Source organism: Chelon labrosus, assembly GCF_963514085.1.
Source record: "Chelon labrosus genome assembly, chromosome: 6".
NCBI lineage: Eukaryota > Metazoa > Chordata > Actinopteri > Mugiliformes > Mugilidae > Chelon > Chelon labrosus.
In genome coordinates, this window is record NC_140342.1 from 4767852 (window position 1) to 4789474 (window position 21623).

General features: G+C 41.1%; 1 protein-coding gene across 1 annotated transcript in view; it reads left to right on the forward strand.

Annotated features, from left to right (window-relative positions):
- astn1 (astrotactin 1) overlaps nucleotides 1–21623 on the forward strand; it is a gene marked incomplete at its 5' end in the record, with an annotated part of 409253 nt that overhangs the window by 381332 nt on the left and 6298 nt on the right. The window contains 3 exons of the mRNA XM_084545838.1: nucleotides 9298–9433; nucleotides 11697–11797; nucleotides 13431–13614. Of these exons, the coding sequence (XP_084401964.1) occupies nucleotides 9298–9433; nucleotides 11697–11797; nucleotides 13431–13614 (421 nt within the window). The remainder of the gene's footprint in view (nucleotides 1–9297; nucleotides 9434–11696; nucleotides 11798–13430; nucleotides 13615–21623) is intronic.

Below are 21623 nucleotides of genomic sequence, written 5' to 3' on the forward strand. Positions count from 1 at the left end.
TGTGGAATTTTAAAGGGCGGCGTGTAAGGGCTAATGCTATTATCAGGCATTAATGGATGAAGTAGATGGTTGCGTCCACTCCTTATTAGGACCATTCATTTATATTTTCACATAATCAGAATGTTTTTCCACAAGCCATAACTCAGTTTCTCTGGTAACATATGAGAGTTTAACTCATAACTGGAATAATAATTACCGTCTCATAATGTTCTAATACAACTGAAATGTTGTTCACTAGTCTAGTAAACAGGACTAGCCTTAGATGCGACTTGGTAACAGGAATCTTTCCAGTCTACTCAGCTCATAAAGTATTTTTGTCTTAGCTTAGAGCCATAAGCCAACATTACGCTAGCAAGATTCAAAGCCAATTGCACACAGCTGACAGTTAATAAATACATAATTTGATTGCACAGAATGCTTAAAAAGACCGGCTAGCTATCCAGATTTCCACAAATAAAGCACTGTTGGTTGCAACCATACGGGATGTCATATCCTGCTTTTATAGCGTCAAATAACTAACTAAAACTTAACTTCTCAGAAAAATGGACACTAAAACATACAACAGTATTATGTTAGCTACCAAAAATGACAGAAACCGTCCAAAAATTATTTGACGTGTACTTTAACGTTTTAGTTTGGCCCAAGTCCCATCCACTAACACGGAGGAGGTGGAGCTTATGACCTATACTATATGTCATATACTGCAGCCAACCACCAGTGGGTGCTCCATATGCTTTGGCTTCACTTTGATGAGCTGTCAGTATAGAGTCAACCTTCTGCAGCGAGTTGAACAGCGAATGTGAAAGTATGGACTGAAGGTGTGTTGCGGTATCTGGCACCAAGACATTAGCAGCAGATCATTCAAGTTGAGAGGTTGGTCCTCCATGGATTAGACTTGTTTGTCCAGCACATCCCACAGATGCTGGATTGGACAGAGTTCTGGGGATTGCATTATCAGCGTGGACACCCTGACTGGTCTGCAGCTACAGAGCTCAGAACCAGCATTAACTTTTTCAGCAGTCTCAGCTACATTAGACCACATGGGTCAGCCTTCTCAATGATCCTTGGTCGTCCATAACCCTGTCTCTGGTTCTTGTCCTCACTTGGACCACTTTTGACAGGTGCTGACCACTGCAGACTAGGATCATTCCACAAGAGCTGCAGTTATGGAGATGCTCTGACCTGGCCATCTAACCACTTTACCGATCATGTTACCGCTGATCTGTGATTATAGTAATTTTATTAGATGTCTAAAGAAAATATGAATACATCTTTTCATTATGACTAGTGTTTCCTGCATTAACTGCTAGTTAGCTTGGAAAGTTGCTAGTCTCTGTGGCTTCAAGGCGGTGGCAATTAACTTGCAACAGCATTCTCATGACTTAACAAGCATGGTGTCTACACAACATTACATGCCATAATCATGAGCTCACAAGTTCCATCTTAGTGTAGCAATAATTTATGAGGGTAAACTGGATCTAAAACTGGCCAAATAAGTCACATAAATGTAAAGTGTCTTCTATCAGGAACAATGGACACCCAGTACCAGAATTAAGTATTCAGCCAGACCATGGTATAAATTCCGATCATTTACACATGGATGTCAGACACTCAAACACAGTAAATACATATAGTAAATCATGTATGTGCATGTCTACATCTTCCACAGCCAGTCAGAGCTAAAAATAAATCTATAGCAACCAATAAAACTTCCAATATGTCAAAGTTTAGTCCGACTGTGGTGTGTTGGGTTTTAATTCATTAGGTTTGTGGGTAGAAAACATTTTTATTCAGTATTAATTTGTAATATATGTTTCAAAATTCAGCATTCCCTTCCCCAATATTGGCTGCTGAAATCTGTTTACTCAGGAACTGTCAGGCCAGAATTTCCTGCCTCAGGCAGATTTACCGGTTTTGCTAAATAGACAGATTTACAACTCTTCCCAACTGAACCTTTAACAGTCTATCCATGTCATCTTAGGATAAGCCGGTTGGCCAGCACTCTAAAAATGAATTGCTGGAGCATGTTCCTGAGATGGTGGGAAGCACACGTTGTTGCACCAACTGAGAAAAATACATTTCAGTATGTTTTAAAAAATCTGAGTTCAGCAAATTGTACTGGGTTTTTTTGTTTTTTGTTTTTTGCCAGCAGTTCATTTTTTACTTCTGTGATGGCATAACTCTTTCTATCGTTTTGCTTATTTGATTTGAAGTATGATTTGGCTATTGTTTTGATGTAATATTTAATCTATTAACAAAATTAAAGTCGTAAGTCTCTTTCATTTCATTCTTGTGAGACCAAACGTTGAGCTCTGCAAGATTTGACTGACCATGGCGTTGGAAGCTGTTATACAATGGAAAATGACTTTTCTTTATGTACTGCGGCTCACAGTAAATCAAGGCTCTGCTAAAGTTGTAACATTCTTGGGAAAAGCTACGCAACAATTCAGAGGATGTAGAATCATAATAACTCTTTGGCGGACCAGGTGCAACCTGGGAAGAAAGTCACAGTGATGACATGCTTAAAGAATCAAGCTTTTACATTAAATAACAGGACGGTAACCATGTAAATGCAAAAGTTCAGAATTCTTCACATACTGTTTTCTTAGGACCTTCCAAGTTCAAAGTAATCACCACATGCTGGCCAAGTCAGCAGCCATCAGGGGAGTATTCAAGTATTGCTCTGATTTACTTCCAATATCAATTTCTTCCTTTCTTTTTTTTTTAACCTGTCTGTCAAAAATCTGCACACTAGAGACACATTCTCTTTCTGTGTACATTTTCATTCTCTTTGTGTTGAGTCATGTCCATAAATGCCATGGCAGCACACAGTGTTCGCGGGGTTGTAGATCTCCTTTGACGGAGATTCTTGTTCTAATCGAATTAGGTGCGCTTTCTGCTCCTTCGGTCAGAGGGCCACCCACATCAGGCATTCCTCTCGTAATGACCGTGCTTAGCGGGGTGCCTCAAACTGTTTTTAATGGGCTGTATTCTGCTGTTCTGCTGCGTCAGGTGGTTTACAGAGGATACTGGCAGGAAAGATAGGACTGACAGGAAAGATTGGACAGATAAAGAGTAGACGGCAGCACTTGAAGCCACAGTGTAATAATGTTGTGTATCGTTGTCCAGCACTGCCTAAGTCTTAGGAACTTTGGATTACCTTAGGTCCTAAAGTAATTCATATTTCCTAAGGTACCGTCGTATTTTCAGACATTCACATTCCCGAAGCTGTGTTTTGTTGAGCACACGAGCTTTGCTTGGGCAAAGGCTTCTTAATCTATTTATGAACAATTGGTTTGGAGCTGCCTTCTGCGTGTGAGACATGCAGTTTGTGAGTTAGAGTGAGAGCAGACAGGGATGTGTGAGACTGGATCGTCCATCTGTACTTGGCTAACAATTTTCCAATCACAGTGCATTTGACACTGCCAAACACAAAATACAGCACATACCCCGAGATCAGGCGATTGAGGTGAGGCCAAATATGCAGTGTGGTTCTAGAGAGAAATATAATGGATTTTCTGAAAAGACAAGGATAACCCCAGTTTATTAGAATTTGGGGTCTTATGTTTGTAGGTCTGGTGGCTCTTTTGGTTATCTTTGCCCTCAGCATAGTCCAAAAGATCAAGAAATAAGAGTGTGTCTATCCAGGATATTTAAATCACCTTATTTTCAAGTTAAAAAAAAAAAAACGAAAAAAAAAAAAACATTAAATGATAGTAGGAAACCCACAATAGAGATGAAGCTATGCATGGTTATAACTGCGAGTTATTTACAACCTGTCTGATATTTTCAGATAAATTCAGTTCAGTGAGGCTGCAAAGAACAAAAAGAGCAGGTGATGTTATTTTGTTCTTATGACTTTTAAATTTATAGCACAACATTGTTAAAGAGTCTCAGAACTTCAAAGAGCGATATGGAAGGTTGGCATCTCATTTCCTGACAGGTTGTTTCTTTTCAACACGGTCGTAAACTTTTCTTGGCCTTATCCTTGTTTTGGTTTAGTTACCTGCACTAAACCGAACCTTAAAGAGTTAGTTATCCTAATGCTGTTCTCACACGCATTACGTACTTGAAATAGTAAATTAAATTGAATGTATTGTAATTGGTATCTATATTCCCATTCGTGTTTTCTCCCGACAGTGACAAAGATATGAACTTGAACATAGAAAGCCGATGCCTCAGCTTTAGGTTAACTTTACAGTCATTCACACATCCAAACTCAAAGACTGACAGGCTGCCATTCATCTTGAATGGGACCTCCAAACAACATTAAGCACAAGGGTGGCAAACACATTTGTGGCCTGTCTTTGTAAATTTGCAAGGTACTTTTACAATGACCCAGTCAAAATGATCTACCTACATTAATATATGATATGTATATGTTTATATTCCAGTCACACAGTGTTCGCGGGGTCATTTTATGTCAACCAAGTGCCAAATGCCATAGTGAGGATAGATGATAGACTAACATCTAAAACATTTTTTATTAATGGCGCACAATTTACCCGCAATCGGTCATCACGATCGACGTATTTGGCACTCCTGATTTAGCATTTTCCCAGAGATTCAAAAATTATAACCCAGAGAAGACTTATCCTATCACATCCGATCAAGCACAACATCGAATGTCATGGTTAGTTCTCCATTTACCATAACTCAGGAAACAAAATGTGTTGTGGAACTTTGTAGTGTCAACAGCTGGCAATATCTGCCATATCAGAGCTGAGACCCATGTTTCAGGGTTGGAAACATAATGAACCACAGTCTGGAAAAAGTCCCATGCTCTGTGGAACCATCCATCCACCACAACCTCCTCCCCACGCAATACAGTGATGAATGGCAAGGTGTAGCAGAGCTGCTCTCATCTTACTTCGAGAGTTTGAAAGTGAACATCTGCATTCACTAAACTGTGCACAATTTATGATCTGATTTAAATAGAAACTTCAATAAAAGTGAAGTGGGACTGTCCTTCCATGAAAAAGAGTCCCGGAGCTCATTTGTGCAAGCAGCTTGTAACGAGTGATGATGAATAACCTTACCTGATGTCTTCCTTTGATCCGGTCATAACTACTACAGCTTCATTTGATTCAGTGCAACAAATTTGTTGCAGTGGAGACAACCATATTCATATGGGTACATTCGGATGGCAATGATGACGAACTTCCATGTAGCACTGTCATAAAGTGCTCAAAAGTTCAAATAGCCATCAGTGTGTACACTCTTTAGACCTTGTGGCCGTACAGTGAGATGTGACAGAAAAACAAGCACTGGAAATGATTTAACCTATGCCATCTTGGGGGTTTCTTGCACTTGACTGAAGCTGAGGGAAGGAAAAAGCAAATGGTAGCTCCCATGCTGTTTTCTCCTATTTCCCCTTCTGCAAATAAACTCAGACTGTGCTATGAATGGTTGAAAAGGAGGCTTGCTGTAAGTTTTGAGCACACTTCAGTTAGCCCTCCGAAGGCCTGCAGTAAGAGACAGCTGCAGTGAACCAGGCCAGTGCATTACACAGTAGTAAATCTCAACTGAATCACTAATGTTGTGATGTTTAGACAGACAGTAACTGTATATGAAGATTGATGGTGGGTGCAATTTCCCATTCAAAAGCCGTACTCGCCCGGGTATTGAGGGAATTGCTCAACATATTTCCAAACCGTGTTCTCCACTCAGGACTCAAATAATGTTTCCTTTTTTTATAGGCCTCCTTACACGCTAGACAGATATTCCGACCGGCTTTGCAATTAATATGCTAAGTGGTGCAAAGCCTCACAATGTCACTTTTCATTTACATCTCCGGCAATGTTTATGTCTTTCACTCGCGTGTCAGAGTCTCTGCTGGGTAAACACCTCACTCTGACAGCTGCTGCACGGCTTTTTCCTCCTTGTGCTCTCTCTCCCTCTCCCTCTCCCTCTCTCTCTCTCGCTATGATTCCATGGCACTTGTTTACCAGCTGGTGACATAGAGGAGCTTGACAGGGAAGACATAGGTGACCACCTCAGAGCATCCATCACTCACACATACTGGTATTTACATGCACAGGCTGACACACACAGAGAGTTGGAGGCCTTGTGTAAGAAAGGCACAGGTGAGCACCTCAGGGCGTCCATCACTTCACACGGTCAATCACAACCGCATATTTTATAAATATGCAAAGACAGGCTAGCGCTTGTGCAGAGGACGGTCATAGGTGACCACCTCAGAGCACCCATCAATTCACATACCTCTACACACACACACACACACACAGACTTGGCTTTTCCAAGCAGAAGGTTTTTCCTCTTTACAGTGAAACGCACACCCCGGTGGCCAACTGCCCTTTTGACGTACGCGCTGCCAGCTGGGAAAACATAACTAGCTGCGTGTGTCACCACCGGCCTGGGAAGCAGGAAAAGAGCCTTGAAGAGGAGGTGATGGTGGAGGAGGTCACAGGGTTGTTTCTCTCTCATTTGAGAGGCTCAGGTGAATACATCCCTGATTCAGTTCAGCTGAAGCACGAGTATAAAGTCTTGCATTGAACATGTTAATTAAGACGTAACCCGCTGACAATTACATTACTGTACATTTAATGATAATATTTTCTCTGGATCTTGTGATGGAACGTTATGGTACTTGGAGAATTATCTTGGCTTCATTCTGCTGGGGTGGCCAGACCCGGGCCAGTTGGATCTTCGGCGTAAATTGTAGATGATTGCTTTTAATACAGATGAATGATTTATTACAAATAATTTTGAGATTTAAAAAAATAAATAAAAATAAATAAGTAGTCACACATTTACAACCTTTTTTTTTTTTTTATCTGAAGACCTTTGAGAGCTTTTTAAATATTGGCATGACAACACCACACACCACAACAGCCAAGAGAACACTAGAACACTGCACCTGTCACTCTCCAAAGGCCAATTTATGGTTCTACACTGGCGTCTGGTTGTGTAGTTCTCCACCTACTCAATAGAGGCTTTGTGGGAATTCCAAAAAAGTGATGAGTGATGACACGATACAAAGTCCAGATGCTTATTGATGGAAGCATCACAAGAAAGAGGGGTGAAGAAAAAAAAAGAATCTGAACAAGAGAGTAGCACAGGCCATGGCTACTTATTAAAACTCGGTGTTTCGCTCCACAACCACACTCTGTGCTGGTCTTTTCCACTACAAGGGCAAAACAAGAGGACAAACAATAGCTCAAACTTGGACAATAATAGCGTATACACCGATCAGGCATAACATTACGACCACTGACAGGAGAAGTAGATAACATTGACCATCTTGTGACAACACAATGTTCTGCTGGGAAACTTTTGGACCTGGCATTCATGTGGATGTTGCTTAGACATGTAGCACCCACCTAGACCAGACCAGACACCCCCACCCCATAGCAATGACACTCCTTGATGGCAGCAGCCATCCCCAGCAGGATGCAGCCTGACACAGGTACACACACAAAAACAGTTTATTGGCAGTTGGACACATCGTTAAACAATGCCACCAAGTGACAACAGAGGCCCACAACAGGTAGATGTGCATCTGCAAAGCTCTGCAGCAGCAGTTTTAAACCCTGGCACTGTTTTTGCTATTCCTTGATTTTAATTTAATTCATTTGAATATGTGATGAATATAGAGGAGGACAAATTTTTGTCGTTATGAGTCATCTGTTATTATTAGTCAACAAAATGTCAGTCTTATTGTCATTTGCTTGAGAATATGCTCAAATGTTTGATTGTCCAAATAAATACCAAATGATATAGTACATTTTTTATATTACTTTAGTTTCTGACACTTAAAGTGAGGGATTAAATGTGTTACTTTTATAAGTTGGACATCTAGACGGGCCAGGTAAGGGTTATGCAAAAAGCTGGGGAAGACTGACGTGGAAAACCTCCATGTAAAAGGTTTATGTTTTGAATTTGCTGGGTGAAAGTGGATGAGCTGCGAATGAATAACACACTTCTCCCCCAGCACCCCATGTCAGACTGCCCTTGAATATCCATCTGCTGCGGGAACGTTGAATGGACTGCATGTCTAGAAATGAATCAGTGTAGTACAGGACACCCTGTTCTTTTTTTCCCCCCCTCTAAGCAGGTGTGATCCATATCCTGATCACGGCTGTCAGACATGCCTGTCTCTTATCATTTCATTCAGTTAATAAAATCCCAGTGGTGCACATGTTTGCTCTTCGTTCAAGAAAAGAATATGCTGCGATTGGTTGGCACTGCAACAGACTCTTTGCCCTTAAAAAGAAATAAAAGTCAATTGAATTTTCTTCAACCGGACTACCACTCTGGAAGTCTCCTTTCAGTACTTGCCCATACGAACACTTATTGTACCTAAAGTGCGTGTTGTGGTGCAGCAAAGTGATGCTCGTCTGCTTTATGTTTTGTGAAGATGTCTGTTTACTATGCAGCAGTGAGCTAATGTCAAGATGCATTGTCTGTCCTTTTTTAAAATAAACATAACAGGCGTGTTCCTGTGCTGTGTATATTTAATCTAACCATGGCGAGGTGTAGCAGGGCTGCCCTCGTTTTACCTCGTAGGAGTGTAAAAGTGAACATCTGAATTCGCTAAACTGTGCACAGTTTATGATCTGATTTGAATTTGAATTTTGATGACAGCGAAGTGAGACCGTCCTTCCATGAAAAAGAGTCCCAGAGCTCATTTGTGCAAGCAGCTAGTAACGAGTGATGATGAATAACATCAACTGATGCCTTCCTTTGATCCAGTCGTAACTCATGACTCATGCCCATGTTTCGTTGTGACCTCTAGAAGTAGAAGTGTGGTAGGATGTGATGTGAGTTAGTCGCAGAGACACAAAATCTGAGAAGGAAGAAGATTGGGGCGGATGGATGGGCCAACACAGCATATAATTTTAACATGGGAGACTGCTGTTTGGTTCCCACTGTAACAGCGAATGTCTTCTGTTTTAACCCAGTTCATGATGTTTCTCCAAACCTACCCAAGCTGTATTGTTCCTTAACTTAACCAAAGAGAAGTGAACACCTGTGCTGTATTTCCTAGGGCTGTAGTGGTACTGTTGTAGTCAGAGAATAGCTACAAGCAAGCCCTATGCTTCTTCAGGTTGGAGGACCTGTTGTTACATAAAGAAAACTAGTAAAATATTAAGAAAATGGGTGGAAATTATCTAACAGCTTTATTTTTAGAGAACAACATCTATTACAACACTGGTTGATTCGTAAAATATTCTTTAGTGGCATTTTCTCAAAATGTGTGCATTACTTTAGAGTCTTTGGGTTAATTATACCCTCTCACAAGAAATGTCCCACTGTCTTTTTTCATATCTGCAGAAACCCTCTTGAGCTTTGTGGATGACATCTTGTCCGGGGCCAGGTCTCCGTGTGTGATGTTAGGGGACATACCCAACCTCCTGTCCTCCTCCATCAGCATGATCATTCGCTGCCTGGAGCCCGACACCACATACATGTAAGTACCCTCTCTACTTGCCAAGTAAACGAATTTCCACAAACTGCAAATTAAAGACTCACCCGCTCACCTGCACGCCTATTTAAAAACTGGTGCCTGATGACTGAGCTGTCCCAACTCCACACTGTGCACTAAGACAGAGAGAAAGCTGGGACTAGATTTGAGTGTACAGCCAACGTACACTGTTGTCCCACAGTGCATTGTGGAGAAGCTACAGACAGCTGGAAAAGATTAGACTAATTGTGATTTTGGGGAGACAGCTCCAGAAATGTCCTGGGAAACAAACAAAAAAAAAAAACAATTTTTGGTAAAACATTTAAAACTCAGTGTTAACGGATTATCATGAAAGGCAGCTGGAGCCTTCGCAAAAATCACAAGATCACACATGAACCCCTTTAGCCCTGCTGCTTGTGTGCTTGTGGCTGATTCACAGTGGTTGGACCCACCAGCATCCTATGTCTACCTACAGGCAGCTATGGGCCCGTTGAGGTCCATACTGTCTCACAGTGTGCCTTTGTCCCAAAGAAATACGGCAAGAATGGCCCACCAACGTGCCAGCTACATAGTTAGCCACTCTGACTGTCTGATGCTAGCTTTCACAGCTCCTGAGACTATAGCTTGTTGCATTTATCCTCTTATTTTAAAAGAGCCTTTCCTTTTCCAAACAGTTTTCAAGGACAACTTCCTCGATGGTTCTGAATAACCATCACTCACGTCACATTTATAGAGGCTAGCTGTCATAAAAACTGCAGCTCTGGGTCTAAGTCAATCGTCTTGTCTTCTTAATCTCCTGCTAAAATAGCAAATAAACAAATTTTTGCTTCTTTTATCATACTAACTAGCTCTGTAGTGATAAATCAGTATTGCCTGCTGACGTTTATGTATAAAGTTCGATGCACTTTACGTAGCTCAACTGTATCAGCTTAAACCTTGGAGGTTAGGTTAAGGTTGCTCTTGAAAAAAAAGGAGAAAAAAAAGAATATGCTAATATGTTCTTGGTCCCACATAGGTAGAAGATAAAATTCTAGGTGATATATATATATATATATATATATCTGTGTGTGTGTGTGTGTGTGTGTGTGTATGTCTGCAGAGTAAAGAAGTTTAACGATGTCTTGTTGCAACCACGGTGTAGTTCTGTCCCTTAGCAAACACACTGAAACACACACATACACACACCGCACACTCGGATGCTCCAGCGGGCACGCTCAGATTTATCTCGCAGACGGCCGCACACACACACACACACACATTGCGGTGAGGAAGAACAAGTTGGAGAGAAAAGAAAAGAAGGAAGAGGGGTAGACAATAAGGGGCAATGTTTGGGAGAAAGACAGAAAGAAAAAAAAAGAAAGAGTGATGCAAAAGATAAAGAGGAAAGAACAGGAAAAGAAAAAAAACAGGGAGAGAAAAAAAGAGCGAGAGGCCCACGAACGGAACCCCCTTCAAACAGATTTGATGTATGTGGGCTGAGTGAGTGGCTACACATGCCCTTTTAATCCCACCATCACTAAGACCCCTGCTCTCTCTATCCCGCCTGACAGCTCATTCATCTCTCCGAGCTGAGGCCTCGTCTCTCTCTCCCTTCAGGGCGCTGCACGCTCTTTATATTTCCTATACAGACTGATCTCATACAAAGCTTGAGATTGGTGCCTTATAGGGGAATAGATTGGGTGCGGAGAAGTATGCTGTTATGAACGTGTGATTCAGAAAACTTAGCGTGCAGCTGTATCTGAAGCAAACTTCTAGGCCTTCAGCCTTTAGGAAACGTCGGAAACTGAAATGTCTCTGTTTCCACTGAGGTCTGTGGTCTTCAAATATGTTTAAACTGTTGTCAATCTGGATAAATCTGTCTATAAATATACAGGCTAAATTTCTTTTCCTCAGTTATCTGTGCTTGTTAATGCTTGCAGGGCTGCTGCAGGTGGCTGCAAGCTGCATTTTGGCCACTAGGTGGAGATATTCATTCAGTGAAATCAGAGATGATTAACTCTACAGAGAAGTGCAAATTGTCAGTCTGGCACAACATAAAGTTCCGTACTGATAATGCAGGCCCCCGTCTTCAGCGCGGGGAGCCCTTGAATTGAATCAACAGCTGCAGGGAATGCATCAGCTGTCAGATGTTTGCTGATGCTGATATGATGTTGGTCCAGTAGAATAATCACGCAGGAAACTCACGTTACTGGGTCTGCAATAAAAACAGAACAGTGCAGACTATTCTTTGCATTTATGTGCGGCTATGTGTTTGTGTGTGTGGGTACAGGTTCCGGCTTTGGGCAGTAGACAACACAGGACGACGTTCGAGTCCAAGTGAGGTCACGATCAAAACCCCATGTCCAACTGTGGATGACGTCAAAGCACAAGGTGAGGAAAGACACAGGCACGTAAGGCAGTTCTGATCACAGAGATCAGGAAAGCTAAACATTTACACTACGCCTCATTTATGTGCATCGTGGCTTGTTATATGAAATAAAGTTTGAACATGATGATATGGTCTGAAATTAAAAAAAATAAATAAAAAAATAATTTTAGTACAGCTAATTTCCAGGACAGAGATTTGTTCTTTCTGTGATCAGTTATGTTTCAAGAACTCACGAACCAGATGTTAGATGAGTTCATAGAGCAAGTCATAAAGTTGCAGGCAGATAGTTTTCCTCTCTGGAGTAAGACTGTTTATGGACACTGTGTGCTCCGATCCCATGAGGTTATTGACGATAAAAACGTGCTACTCTGTGTCAGAAAATAAAGAGTCGGAATCATTTGTCAACCTCTGCACCAACGACTGGCTCCGTAGCAAAGATGTTATTGCGGCTCCTGCCGCCAGCTCGAACCAGCTATTATGAAAATGTACTATCCAGTGAAGTGTGATACTACTGGGCTTATGCTGTTAAATTTCAAATGTCTGAAAATGCATGAATGGTGTGAAATGCAATACTTCCAGTGTACTGGCTCTGCTTTGAGCTGCAGACGGTCCATTTAAAAACTGATTTCCCAGTTGAAGAAAAGTCTCCAACCACTTTGCTGGTGATGATTTATTCATTTTAAAATGGTTCCGAGACCAAGATATGCGTGTAAAATGACATCTGTCTTATTAATCTAAAAGTGGAGCAGAAAGGAAAACAAGAACATCACAGCTCCACTAATGAAAATTCTATGTACTGTATCTTTTGCTGCCCATATACCTGGGGAAAGATATTTATCATGCATGTGAAGAAAGTTTTCAATGACCTTCAACTGCCAACGTGTCCTGATGGGATTCCCCACCAACACAATGCCTGGAAAGTCACTGACTAAATCCTGACATATTACTGTTGAGTTGGACTCATTACTTTCTCAACCTCACTTTTTCATAATGATGTCCTATAGTGTGCATAGTGTAATTTAAATGTGAACTTTAGCCTCAGTCTATTCTCAATAATCTAAAAATATGTTTCAAAGACAGTGTTTCCATTCCAATTCCAAATTTTCCAGTCTTTCCCATTAATTATTATTTTTTTTTTTTAAGATAACACCCGTCCCAGGATACGAGATGCTCATCCAAGACGTTTCGTCTTACTGTGCAAAGTTTGGGAGTGAGGAAAGAGGAAATAGTGAGAAAAAGAGGGTGTGAGCAAAATAAAACAAGGAAAAGCGAGCAAAGGCTCCACAGATGGAGCCACTTCTAACAGTTTGGTGTATGTGAGCAGCTTCACACTGTTTATTTACAGATATTCTGGTTTCTTCATATGGTGATTTGGCGTAGGCTCTCCACCCAAATGTTAATGGCATGTCCAAAACAGCAGTAAGTCAGACAGCTGAGTCACCAACATTAAATCTTCTTCCATTTTCTTGACTTGAACACAAACTGATATCAAGTGCCACCAGTCAGCACATTAGAAAAACATACACATACGTTTTGCACTGATCACAGACCCCTTACTAGATTAGGTTTTTCATGCACCATTTTCAAGTACGATAGCACTGCCTAACAGCAGTGTGATTATTTGCGTCCTTTCAGAAATCGCGGATAAAATCTATAACCTGTTCAACGGCTACACCAGTGGGAAGGAGCAGCAGACGGCCTACAACACTCTGATGGACCTGGGCGCTCCCACACTGCACCGTGTGCTTTACCACTACAACCAGCGCTACGAGAGCTTTGGAGAATTCACCTGGAGGTGTGAGGACGAGCTAGGACCCAGGTAAATCTAAACATTAAACTCCTCTCCTCTCGTTTCTCTTCGCTTAAAAAGAAAATGTCGGTTTCTCCGATTATTTAAATCAAGGTAAAACACACAAAACATGTTTCAACATATTTATACCGCTGTTGATAAGGGAATGTCAGAAACAACTTGAACCCAGTTTGAAACTTCAGAAATGCCCACATGTTTGAAGTGTAACCTCACTTCTGAAATATGCATTCCTTCCAGCAAATTGATCATCAACTTTAACTCAATTCCCAATTTATCAGAGGAACCCAACAATATACAAAGCCCTGTAGGTCTGTCCTGAGTCAGCCTTCTACAGAATACCAAAAGACTGAGCCATCTTAATAATGTGTAGACTGCGTTCACTGTAATCAGGCTCTGAAACTGCAGATATGTGCGTGTGTGTTGTGCGTGCTCCATTCACGAGTTGCCCTCCCACCAACAAAGTGCAATCTGTCATGGTGAACTTGTGCAATTGACACTGACGTCTCTGAACAATAACAGTGCAGCCTGGCTGCAAGATTGAAGTACTGTGGAAGCTAGACAACAGCCTGCGTTGGATCACAATGTTGTGTGAACTCCACATTAAAGTGCAACTCTAGTAGACGGTCTTTTCGAAAGGGAAGTAGTCCCCAACAATTTCAGCAATGCTGCAAAACCCTGACACTGATTTAGCTGATAAAAACTAAACAGACGGTAGAGTTGGATCGTGTTAAAATTATAGACACGCTCCATTAGTGATTGGTTTACCCCCTACTGCTCTTGTGAAACTCTTCCTATTCTAATGGTGATTTATGGACCTCAGGAACATCCAGCTACTTCTAGAGGTCAACTGTTGCTTACTGTTACGTGTGCTGACCAATTTACAAACATCTATCAATAACAACAACATCAACAATGAAATGGTTTGACTAGGATGCACTAGTAACCACAGACTGTTAATAAAGATGGACGATAGATCAGCTCCTAAAAAGTGAAGACAAAGCAAGTAGAGCTCCCCCTGGTGTCTGGCTGCAGTATAGGTCATAAGCTCCACCCCCTCCATGTTAGTGGATGAGACTTGGGAGGAACTAAAACACTAAAACATTAAACTGACACACACAAGCACTAAAAACTATAGAAACAGGATGTGACCTCATGATGAACCGCTCTGTAAAGCAGGCCCATCGGACATCGGTCCATATTTACATACTGTCTATGGTGTGTACCTAAATCCTGATGAATCTTTAATACTTGTGCCATGGAGCTCCACAAATGATATAATATGATATTAGATCATTGCCCTGAACATGGGCACTGTAATTTATATTGAGTAGATGCCACAAATGCATTGCTGCACCTGGAAATACTCTGTTCTGCTGACAAAAACTCCTAAACAGATATACTTCGGTACCAGAACTGTCCATAGTGGCCTTGGACCTCCCTCCGTCTTAGCTGTCCCTTTGTGACTCTGTTACATGTGCAAATTGGCACTAGGATTGGTGTCCATGCCTGTTTGTTTTTATTCTTTTAAAGGATTTTCAAAGCTCTATGTCCTCAACAAGAAGAAATGGCCCTTTGGCTGTCACACAAATACAGAATATCCCCATCCTTGTCCGTTAGCACTACTTTTCATGACACAATGCTGTGAGATCCAGCAATAACTGAGGGTCATCCAGACGAAGAACTCCAATCCTGTGCTTTATTTGCACGCAAACGGAGACACATCTGTGCTGCGGTTTGTCCCTGTTACTTGGATGTTGTTGTTTACTGTAGCTGAGCTACAGTGATGTTGCATTGTCCACAGCATGCTAACTTCGCTGGCCCCGTCTTACTGGAAACTAAAGGCGCTGCATTGCTAAGCTGAAATCAATGTAGGCGGTTTGGTAAAAATGCCATGCAAGCTGCATCGTGTGACAAAGCACCAGTCGCTATTGTTTTCTGTGTTCAACCCTTCTTAACACATATTAGCTCTCTGGAAAAGCACCAGCTTTTTGTCTTGACTTTTGTACAATGGCCAGTGTGTATTTCCTGAAAACTCAGTCTAAACACATTTTATACTAAAAATCATTTGTCATATTGTTTTCTACAGCTGAAAAAAAAAAAAGTTACTTTCTATAAAATGAAGCCCAAAACAAAAGCAAAACAAAGATAATCCAATCTATCTAAAGAATTGCCTTTTAACATTTAGCATTTTTAAAGCTGTAATTTGTTCCAGCATCATTACAAACACATCCTACAGTGGCCAGGTCTCCATGATATCAGCTCATTATAGCTCAGCAGTGTCCCGGTCTTGTTTTGATTCTCAAAGGTGGGCAGATGTTCCCCTCGCAGCCCCTAAAGTGCTCTCTTTGATTGCTGGCTGTTGTTTGTGTGAATTAGAGTAACGGGGGAAATTCATTCAGACGGACTAGGAGGACGACGGAGCTTAGCCTCTGTGACATCACCGGGGCCAGGTTTAGAAACTCGCAACCAGGGAGGGCCCCATGTTTCCCCCCAAACTACGGATAAGTACGATGTAAAATTGCAGCTTAATGCTTTATAAACAGAGCCATGTGTCCGATATAAAATATACTTATAAACAGCAGTCTGTGGTACGTGCTTTCACTTTGGCAGGTGAAACTGATTAGCCTAGGCTTCTTTAATTCCCTGTGTTTCCCTCTCTGTGTCTGTGGGCTCCCCCGCCCTAAATGAAAGGTTGTTTTTAATAGGGACCATGTTGGAAAGAGTTGATGTAATTGAGGGAGTTGCTTCTGAAGTGTTCCATTAAAATACACTTAGATTAACAGCCCCCCAATTTAGTCAAAGGGAGGGGTGATTAATGTTAATAAAGCCACCTCAGAGCTGGAAAAGCAGCAAAGAAGTGCATTCAAGGTGAGGCCTAGCATAAGGGAAGGAAGTATAAACTTGTTTTGTTTAGCCAAGTCATCAAATGAACATTAGGCTTTCCGATGTATCTGGTTTGGTGTGAAGAAAGACTCCACGGCGAATGTTGCATACCTTCTATTGTTACCAAGTGAGTAGGCGAGCAGAAAGGTTAATGGCTTCACAGCTCCACCGCTGTGTGTCTGACAACTTCCCCGCGGCGTCGAGCAGTTTGTTTCCCTGAAGTTATTTGACGTTTGGGAAAAACAAAGGCGGCAAATTAATGGTTGCACCTCAGCCAGGATAAAATGCTTATATCGTTTTTTAGAGAACCATAATAATGATCATTCAAGCAGCTACTATTGTCGTTGGCTTGGTCTTCACCCGAGATCATCTTGATCATCGTCATTGAGCTGAACCGAAACTGACTAAAAGTGGGGGGAATACAAATCACACGTAGGCTAGACTTGTTATGGACATTCAGACAAAGATTATATTTCTGCTTTAATGCCTTCGGAAGTAGCAGTGAAGAGCCTAATACATCATTATTATTATGAAACATTCTTCTTTCAATCTCACTGAATCTGAATAGAAATTGATTCACGTAATGCGGGTTCACGGAAATTCCATGAACTTGCAATATTCCCATTTATGTCCGCACTTGTGGATTCTTTGAAAACCATCTGTCTACAAACTCCTTAACTCCTCAGTATAATTCGCCATGTACCGCCTCTGGTTAACATTGACAACAGGTCAGACGTTTCTTTCAGCACTTTGGCTATTTGACACCGTTTTTAGGGCGCAGTGCATATTTGACCAGGCAAACCATGAATCCTGTATTCAAAAAAGTCAAATAATCAGAGGACTTGACACCGGTCATTGGATAGCAGCTGTAAACTGGCATCTAGAATTATTAATTTCAAAGTCAGATGTAGCTCTCTGAGACGTCTGCTGTTATGTTCAGAATCAGAACCTGTGAAATCCGACATAAAGAGCGAAAAGCAACGGTGCTGTAATAGTTGGTCCATGGTTAACTCACAGTGATCAAAAGCATTTATGTTTATATCTTTTTAAATCAGAGGATAAAGCACTACCCTGATATTTTTGTTCTTTTTTTTTTTCCTCCATGTGAATTTTGGTGGGGTTAATCTGGGCAGAGTTTAATGTTATTGCTCTCGCTGGGAGATCAAAGAGGTAAACTTGTGCTTTCTTTGCCTGTCTGATGTCCTTGATGTTACGGTAAATGTACGGTAGAACAGAGTGCTCCTCTACTCAGATTTGGAAAAAGGGACAAAAGATACAATGTTGTTGGTGCTGTGAGGCAGAACACTGAAGTCACAACAGTCAAGTTACAAAAGATGGCAGGCTAGGATGGAGCCAGTGTGTAGTTTCTAGTCTGTGGGCATAGCTGTGGCAAGATGCCATGAATTTCTCAACGGGGCATAGTCTGCATTATGAATGAACATTTGCACGTTCCCTCAATAGCCTGTGTCATGTACGTGATTCTCGACAAGCACCCCTAACATTCAGTTGTTAATTAAAAGCAAAGCCCTAATTCTACAAGAAACGAGTTTAAACTGGGATTCTAATTCCATATTACAGTAAGGCTAGTTTCTAAATAAATGTGAGAATATAAATACTCACTTTATATGTTGTCTTTAGTATAAAGCGAGTATTTCTTTATACTAAAGCTCAAAAGTAACATTTCAAATGGAAATATCTAAAAACTATTTAACTTGATAACACATTTTCTGAAATCATTGTTTGCCCCCAGAGGAAGATTACCACTGACTTAATTTTGGCCAATACTTTAATTTTACTTACGGTATTTTCTAGGTAATGTCTTGGAAATTTTTCATTTGTTTTCATGGAAGTTTGCTGGTATTGGCAAGCTGCATCCTCCCAAGTCACAATATTAAATACCAAAAAGTGCAGTTTCTTGACTGACCACTTGAGACTGACTGAGTCAGTCCCCATAGACCTCCATGTTAATATGTAAAATAAAAACATGTTCACAGCCTGGTACCAAAAAAACGTCTGCCTCTGAATGGAACTGGATAGTCCTCCATTATTATGACCACCTTCCTGATATTGTGTAGGACTACCTTGTGCTTCCAAAACAGTTGTGACTCATCAGAGAATGGACATGGGCCTTCTGAGGGTGTCCTGTGATGTCTGGCAACAGAACGTTGTTAGTGGGGGCCTTTGGGTCCAATGGGTTGAGGGGAGGGGCCTCTGTGGATCATCCCACAGATACTTGATTTGTTTGGGATCTAGTGAATTTGGAGGCCAGGTCAACACCTTGTGCTGTTCTTCATGTTTTTTTTGAGTTGTTCCTAAACCGTTTTTGTGTGTGTGTCTGTGTCAGGCTGCATCCTGCTGGGGATGGGTGCTGCCATCAAGGAGTGTCATTGCTATGGGGTGGGGGTGCCTGGTCTGGTCTGGTCTAAGTGGGTGGTACATGTCTAAGTAACATCCACATGAATGCCAGGTCCAAAAGTTTCCCAGCAGAACATTGAATTGTCACAAGATGGTCAATGTTTACTTCTCCTATTAGTGGTTTTTATGTTGTGGCTGATCGGTGTATAACTGTCAAAACAAAACTGATATACATACACATCATCAACAGTAGAGAACAAGTCTATATATTCTTGTTGATGGATTCCCCTTGTCACTTATTTAGAACTCCAGATTCCATTTCATCTACACTACTACATCACACAGTTACATTTATGCCTGTATCGTTAAGAACTGGTCATAATGTTATGCCCGATCGGTGTAAATTCAGCTCCACCACAGCCCACTTTATTAAATAATATCAAGGCTTACGGTTATGCATAATTAAGAGTGTGGCTGCTTAGCGTGACAAGTGGATGCCCTCGTAAGTTGCTAGCTGTTAGCTTAAGCATCCTAGTCACCACACTGGGTTTTAAAAACACTCTTCAGGACATTTATGGGTGATGCCAAGGAGGGTTCATCCATCTTTAAGTTAATTTAGTGGTATTTTGCTGCAAATTAATAGAAGTCTTTTTAAATAGTGGATCAACTCACTTACTCCAATTCACTTCTAATTATTACAAATTTGTTAGGGGGCCTTTCTTGGAAATAATCCTTGTAATTTCCTAAAAGACCTTGTTCTCTACCTAGTCTTGTTTGTTTGTGGGGTGTTTTTGGTCACTTGTGAGAGAACATATGTACGGCTCTGTCTCGTCCAAACAACACAGATCTTTGCCACTGCTGGCATTAAACAGCAGAGCGGACACAAACCTACACACAGACTTCATACTGTACTTGTACCAGAACACAAACCACACACACACACACCACACACACAGTTTCATCTTCCTAGATCAGCTCAACTTTTTATGAAGAAAATTCCCCAGTTTCCCTGTCACAAACAATGAGAGCAAAATAAACTAGATTTTCATTAGCTAGTCAAAATATAGATAACAAGAGCGGTGCTCAGGCTCTGACTCAATGTAAACTCCTATCGGCCAAGTAAGCAGTATCTGGAAACAAATGAATGAACAGATGTGGCTTTATCTTTCTTGTGGCAGCAGATATTCAGATCTGCTGTATTTAGAAACGTATCGGATCTCACTGACGAGACCGCTTGGCATCCTCCAGAGGACATTTTTATTGCCTTTTTCATGCAACATCGCGTGACGTTTTAACCCAAACCATAAACTTACCAAAAGGCTGTCTCTCCAGTCCCTGACACTTCTCCTCCAGAGGGCCAGACCTTGTCATCGCCAGGGGAGTACCCATCATTTAAGGCACGCCGCTTGGCTGTTGACTTAGAAACGCTAGATGTTTTGGCCGGGCTGAAAGAAACTCTTCGATCCTGGCCATTTCTGTCCTGGCCGTGTCCTCGGTTGGACTCCGTGCCCCTTGATGAACTGAAAAATATTTCCTTTTTTCTTTCTGTTTCTACTTGACAGTCTCTCTAATCAGAGGAGTGCTTGCCATAATACGTGTTGTTATGGTTGGAAATTCTCTCAGGAAATCATAATCATAATCACAGCAGACTGTTTACTTTGCTCTCTGACTTTTTATAGTCGAGAGAAGGACAAAAATACACACAGTCAAAGCAGGGGTGCCTTTTAGCAGTGATTTATCCGTTTCTATGATACTGAAGAGTGAGCAGAAACATATAAATATTTGCATGCGCTGATATAAACTTCCAGTACAAATATCCCATTATCACTATCAATACACATTGTTATGAGTTTACTTAACAATTAAAAGCTCCTCATCTGCGTTGCAGAAGAGATCCAGGGTGCCATTTTGACTGCTTCCCCTACAATGTGATATGCAGTGTTACTGGAATTGACAGGGTACTTTTAGCAACGTGCAGCTATACATTATATCAGGGGTTGCATGGCAAATACACTGCTCAACATCTGGTCTTCAAAAACTGAAAGAGAGGAACAGGATGTGGTATAATACGCCAATGTTTTCAGAATAAAAGGAGACGCAACATTAGCGAGAGATCATTGGGAACGTGCAAGAGAACACGTTTGTTGTTATCTGAAATTGGTCATTCTCATGAGCTTTCTTCATGAGCTTTCTTCATGACACCTAAGTGTCTCGAGTCAGACTAAGCTGCTCGTTTCAAATCCAAATAAAAGTGAGTAAGCGGCTTTTGTGAGATATGATCGTTTCCATGACATGGCTGCACAAGGCTACCTGTAAGAGAATGACAATAATAACAATAATAATCCTATAAACAATTAATTACCTGAGACTAAAATGGGTGGCTGTCACTAACCATGAATTGCATGATGTTGCCATATGCCAACAGTTGGGCTACTTTATTTCAATTTCTACTAAAGGCAGTAATGTAAAATCCATGCTTTTACTGTTTAATTGTGAAAATTTGTATTTTACTTTGAAACTACAATATATGATGACATTAGATATCTGGGAAATCCTTGCTTTTTCGTGGACATGTGACTCTGTACAGGACCTGATGTATGTCACCACCAGTCATTACCAGGGGTTAGTTTTATCATTTTAACCAATTATAATGTCCATTCTTTTCTTTTCTTTTTTTTTATAAACTTTTGTAAAATGCTAAATTGAACTGTGCATTCAGCCTGATGGAATGTAATCTGAGACTATGTCCACAAGTATTCATTACATCAAGGAGGGCAAAA